A 6,528-nucleotide genomic window follows, 5' to 3' on the forward strand; every position below is an offset into this window, starting at 1 on the left:
AGAAAATTGAAACCTACAGCATACTCTTCATCTAGATTCAGCAAACATTACTGTGTTCTTTTATCACAGGTTCTTTTTCATCTATCTGCATGTCTATATGAGAATAATTTTCAGACATCTTGACACTTTGCCCCTTGCTTTGAATATCTCCTTATGTCGAGACCTATTCCTGTGTAACAATTAGAGCCATCATACTTAACTAATCAACACTAGTGTTACAGCATCATTTAATAGACTGTCCATATACAGATTTCCCCCAGTGAGACAGGGATGTCTTTCATATCTGCTTTCATAAATCTAGGATCCAGTCATGATGTAAGGATTGCAATCACTGTCTTGATTCATTAATTTCTCTAATCTAGGACTCTGGCAGCTCGTTTTTTTTCTTCAGCGACAGACTTTTGAAGAATACACGCTCACGGGTTTGCAGAATATCCACCTGTGTGGATTTCTCTGCTTATGCGCGTCATCCTGAGACGCAGGTTTCGCATCTGAGGAGAACTTCTACACCCCGATGATGGTGGAAACTTCTTATTGCGTCACCTTGGAGGAAGAGATGATGGGTATTTCCTGTTACTGGCAATGACTTTGATTACTTGGGTATGATTACATACTAGATTTACTCTCTTTAGAGGTGGCTCTTTTCCTGCGTATTTGATAAGTAATCGTTGGGGTGATACGTTGCAGTTGTCTGAACAACTGAAATACTTTGACCAAATTATTCTAACGTCCACTGTTGCTATTTCATCTGAATCAATCATCAGATGATGGTTGCCAAGTAGCTGTTTTAGCATTCTTTTATCTTTTATGTGTTGTATCAACTGTCATTCCTCTATAATGGAGAGGTTTTTCTGTTTATCTAATGACAGTGGAGTCAGAGGTCCTTTTCATTTGAGGTGATGTAGTACTACTGTAATGTTCCTTTTTGATGCTCAAAGTTTCCCATATTTGTCCATTGGAAGATTCTTCAGGACTAGTAGCATCTCCCTGTTAAACCATCCAATCCTGGAGCCTTGATTTTCAAGGGTCTCCTTTGGAAACTTCTCTCTTTCTTCTATGGATATTATCTGCTTCTGCTTCCAGAACTACTGAAGGTCAATATCAGTAAAGTTTATTTGCCTAACAATTTACAGATTCATTGATATTGAATTGTGCAAATGAGTGCAGTGATATCTAATGTAGATTAGATCAATTTCATGTTCTTGTTACTTGCATCTCTTTTTAGATCCTTCTCACATACTTGCAGAAATTCTCTTTCTTTGCTCATATCTTAATTGATGGTGCAGCTAGTTGTATGAGATTAGGAAAGAACTCACTTGGGTAGAATTTCTGAGTGAAGCAGAACCTCCATTGAGACAGAGACTTCCAGCCAGTCCCTTATGTGTCAATCCTAAGTACTTCCTGCTCCTTGCATGTGAGCCCTGTCGGCCTCCAGGGATCATGGAAATGTGATTGTCTCTTAGAAGCAACCCAGTAGTCTCTTAAAATTTATTAGGTAGAAACTTATAATTGTCCTTGGTAATTAGCAGCTGGAGGACTGTTTTCAAAAATAATCACAGCTGCCAAGCCTGTTCCTGCCAGTGCTGCTCCAGGTGACAAGATAATTGCAGTTCTGAGGGGAGGTGAGATCACAGGATCACAAACCCATATCTCAGGGTCGAGCCGCCCCTCTTGCACACATACTGATTCCTTTGACCTGTGCGCTGAGCCCACCATCCAGGCAGCAGGAGGAAGTCGATGGTTTTCTCTGTATTCATATGAGAAGTAGAATCTATAAAGGAAGGATTTGTATAAGGAATCTGTTAAGTCAACATGTTGGATAAAGGGAGTCTCCCGTATATGAACCTGGTCCAGCACCAAAGCCATGCAGGAGGGTGGGGTACATGCTGAGCCCTGAAGTGAGATAGTAAAGGGAGACGGGGGCCTAGACCTTCACCAGCCCCTGATGGTTCCTTATGTAATGTATGTAATCCTGGCTGACTGTGATTGTGGTGGTTTAATGCAGGTGATAATGAAATCTGATTTTTCATGTGCTCAAGGACTGTATTTTTCAAGTTAATATGATTGTTCAGTCTGCTTTCCAGGAATCCTAGACATCAATTTCAGGTTTCACAGGTGAGCTCATAATACTCCATACTTGTAACAAAGACTAGGATGAATCTATACGGGTCATCTGATCCTGTGCAGTAACAGTGTATCTGGCAGCCGTTGCTTGAATATAAATGTTTCCTCTAACTCTGGGCATATGAAGTGCTGAGAAGATTGAATTGTTGTGTTTCTTTTGATTATGGAGAGACTCTTCCCGCTTAAAGTTAGGGAAGCAGCAGTTAAGAAAAATCAAAGTTCATATGTTTCAGATACCATTTTTAGACTTGAATATATCTATTATATTTCTGGTGTTTTCAAGTATTATAACACCCATCTGAAAAATGTAAGTCTTTTATGCAGTACACAAGTTACTCACCTTGACATTTGATTTTGCATGTGTCTTGTATCTTCATATCTTTCACAAATCTGGCCTTACTGCTAAGACTTTTATTTGACTCAGGTATTAATAAATAGATATGTATATGGCGTGAAATTAGTAACAATTTTGTTTCTACCATGCACTACTAGTCAGGCATCAGTGTTTCCTGTCCCATGGTTACTGTGACTTGTGCCATTGTGCTCTTGTCTAGGAATGAAAGGAAATGAGTCTTTCTGTTGCCATCGTAATATTGAGCCATTCTTGCATTTTTTAAATCCAGCTTGACTCAGGGCAGGTGTGTGCAGTTTTATACGGAAGTCAGTGCATTTACATTCTATGAAGATCTCTAAAGCTGTGTACAAAATTTATACTTGCTGCTCGAATAAGTCTTCATAAGTAAGTGGAAATTTGTCAGGAACTAAATTTTAATTAATTAATTTTGGCCGTGCTGTCAGCATCATTCCTTGGTAAAGGGGATCTTAGTCCCTTACCAAGATTGAACCATTGCCTCCTGCATTGGAAGTGCGGAGTCTTAACCACTGGACCACCTAAATTTTAAAATAAAATACCACCAATCTAAATTGAAATTACGAGGTGTGGAAGCAAAACTAAATTTAGATCCGGTTTATTGGAAAAACCCAGGTGACTAGTATTTGAGTATATTCTGGGTTAAGTGCACTGTTGTTGCTACCAGCCCAGCAGGGTTCAAATGCCCACCAGCCATCTGCCCCCAACCACTGAGTGAATGTAGACCAAACACTTCACCTCTCTGTGTTGATGTCGTCCTCATCTTTATAAGGAAAATAATAGTGTCTGCCTCATGAATTTGTGAGGAATAAAGATGTTACCACATGTGAGGCTTTCATAACAGTGATTCATACATTGCAAGTGCTCTTTACTGGTTATACATGGAAACCTTGGATTCCTTGACATGACAGGGAACCTTGAAATAATTATTTCAAAGTAGGAACTATTGGTAAGTGGAGAAGGTTGGATTTTTGTTGACCTGGTACCTATGGTCCAGGCCTCATCTTCCCATTCAGGATCCTCTAGCTCAGAAGACAACCATCCGTCACTGAGCCCTGCCAGCATGGCTGCCGGGAATGTGGCAATCAGAACAGTCTTCTTATCCCAGATTCTTCTTGGAATCCTGGGGAATTTCTCCCTTCTTTACCATTATCTCTTCCTGTATTGCTCTGGGTATAGGCTGAAGACCATAGATTGGATTGTCAAGAACCTGATTGTGGCCAACATCTTGGTGCTGTTCTCTAGTGGATTTCACGATACAGTGACAAGTTTTGGGTGGCACCAAATGAACAGTGAATTTATATGCAGATTTTTCCCATATGTTCGTGGAGTGGGCAGGGGAGTGTCCATTGGCACCACCTGCCTCTTGAGTGTCTTCCAGGCCATCACCATCAGTCCCCGGACCTCCAGGTGGGCAGAGCTCAAAGTGAAAGCTCAGCAGTTGGTTTTCCCTTCAATCATCCTGTGCTGGATGGTGAACATGCTGCTAAATGTCGTGTATCCTCTGTACATGACTGGAAATTTGAACAACATGAGCATCACAGACAGAAAACCTTTTGGACACTGTTCTGCTGTTCGTCATAACCAAACCGGGGACTCATTATATGCAGCGTTGATATCATTCCCTGATGTCTTATGTTTTGTGGTCATGATCTTGGCCAGTGGCTGCACGGTTTTCACGCTGTACAGACACAAGCAGAGGGTCCAAAACATTCACAGGATCAACGTCTCCTCCATCTCCTCCCCTGAGTCCAGAGCCACCAAAACCATCCTTCTCCTTGTGAGCACCTTTGTTAATTTTAATACCCTCTCCTCCATCTGTTATATTATTTTGTGTCTTTTGAACAATCCTAGTGTGTTCATTTCAAACATCTCCTCAATAATCACTTCATGTTTCCCAACTATCAGCCCCTTTCTGATTATGAGTCGTGACTCCAGAATATCCAGGCTCTGCTTTGCTGGGAAAAGGAACTCAAAGTCCCCTCCCCTTAGGAGAAAGATGTAAATGGTATGTGTTTGCACTGTATTCATGTGCTTATTCACTCACCTCCCTCAGAGTCCTCGGATAAATTGAGAGTTGCTTACCCGAGAATGGTAAACAGGATGTGAGTGAGCATATTCTTCAAAATAAATAATATTGTAGTGTTTGTAATGAAGTATTATATAATTATCATGTAAATACATATGGAATGGATGTTTTACTAGTGTTGCAGTAGAGGAGTTCAGAATTTACTCAATAATAAACGCCAGGTCCTCAAACAATCTGGTTGTTATGGAGAATTGTGGGAGTGTGTAACTTAAATCTATCAGCATAAATTTCCTAGAAATGAAGTAGGCATGGAATAGTAAGAAAAGGTGGGTGAAATTGGAACAGCATGTGGCAGGTCATTACTGAAACTGAAGACAGTAGTTCTGGTGGGGATATTCAGTCCTTGAATAAAGCTTTTGGAAGCTGGTTTGAGTTTTTTCCATTATGTCCTTAGCATGAAGACAGTGATTTATTTGAAATCTGATGTTTTGTTGGAAGATGAGCATGTTTAGGTATTTTCAGGTAGAAATGGCCAGATTGAACGGAAGTGGGGCAAAGTAGAGCATAAAATTACATTTTACCATCTTCTGAAACAATGTCAGGTGATTGTGACAATTGAAAAAAGTATGAATTGCATGGAGCTGGGATCTGTAGAAGGCAGAATTTTCTGTCTTTTGTGAAGATGACTTGGATATATTGGGGTGGAAGAAGTTTGCAGGTGCACGCTCATGTCTCCTAAGGTATGAAATTAGTTTGTGGTGGAGATGTCCATTGAATTTGGGGCGCTGCAGGAAGAGCCATTTGAAAGGGAATGACACAGATCCATTCTGTGTACATAGAGTTTGTGGCTCCTCGATTTTCAAGGAGCAAAGTGGGTATTGCCTCAGTTTTAGGAGAGATTTTTACGTGGTTTTTTCTGTATTGACATTCTGAAGCCAGTGAAAGTATTGAGAACTTAATGGCTTGAAAAGCAAAATAATTATTTTGACCCAATGGATATATAGATTGAACCCTGTACCCCAAAGAGAAACCAATATTTTTAGTTCACATGAGGCACTTTACTATTTACCACATACTGGATCACAAACCAAAAGAGGAAAATACAGACACACACACCCCCTACAAATCTGTATATATGTCTGCTCAAACCTATTTGAATATCTGTGTATACATATATATATGTAGAAACACGTATAGCTATAAAGTCAATTATGTTCGTTATTTATCAATAACATATTAGAAGGTTGTACTTTAAGATAAATTTAAAATAGCAGTAACTACAATAGTGATAAATCTTAAAGTGTGTATTATCTGAAGAGTATATTGCCATCTTAGATTTTTGTTAAAATTCCAGAAACTGTAGTTTTCATTTTCCTACATTTAATTCTATTTATCCATGTCTCTTGAAAACACACTGAATGAATATAGTAACCAAATTTTGATTAAGAAATTAGTCTGTTTACATTTAATATCATAATTGATACATTTGTATATCGATAGTTTATTTTCTTGTTTTATCTATGTTAACTTCTTTTCCATTAGTTTTCAACTATAATTCTACCTCATAATTGATCTTTTCTTTGAACATTGTGTATTTACTATGTTTTAGCTTTCACCTAGAAATGTAGCATACATCTAAAATCTAGGATATATGTATAACTAATTCACTTTGTGGTATACCTGAAACTAACACAGCGTTGTAAATCAACTATATAGAAAACAAAAATTTTTTAAATAAAGTAAAAAATAAAAGTTAATCACAATGTCATTTTATCTAATACTATTCTCTCCCACCATTACCATTTAAGGATATTGAGACAATATCCTGTATGTCATTTATTTTCCCTGAAGTCTCCAAAGAGGAATTTCTCTATTTACTTGTTCAATTTTTTAGTTTTGTTTCAACTTTTAAATTTTTTATTTTAATGAAAAAAATTGGAGTATACTTGATTCACAGTATTATATGTTCAATGAGTACAACATAGTGATTCACAATTTTTAAAGG

At 38.3% G+C, this 6,528-nt stretch overlaps 1 protein-coding gene across 1 annotated transcript; it reads left to right on the top strand.

Annotated features, from left to right (window-relative positions):
• Positions 1–3,479: 3,479 nt before the first annotated feature.
• LOC130838438 (vomeronasal type-1 receptor 4-like) lies at positions 3,480–4,499 on the top strand. The gene has a single exon (XM_057711521.1). It carries the CDS (start codon positions 3,483–3,485, stop codon positions 4,497–4,499), a length of 1,017 nt encoding a protein of 338 aa, XP_057567504.1. The 5' UTR covers positions 3,480–3,482.
• The last annotated feature ends 2,029 nt before the right edge of the window (positions 4,500–6,528 follow it).

This window comes from Hippopotamus amphibius, chromosome 16 (genome assembly GCF_030028045.1).
Source record: "Hippopotamus amphibius kiboko isolate mHipAmp2 chromosome 16, mHipAmp2.hap2, whole genome shotgun sequence".
Taxonomy (NCBI): Eukaryota; Metazoa; Chordata; class Mammalia; order Artiodactyla; family Hippopotamidae; genus Hippopotamus; species Hippopotamus amphibius.

What these genes read in the sequence shown, in the direction of transcription:
- LOC130838438 (XM_057711521.1), top strand. Translation starts at nt 3,483, where the DNA reads ATGGTCCAGGCCTCATCTTCCCATTCAGGATCCTCTAGCTCAGAAGAC.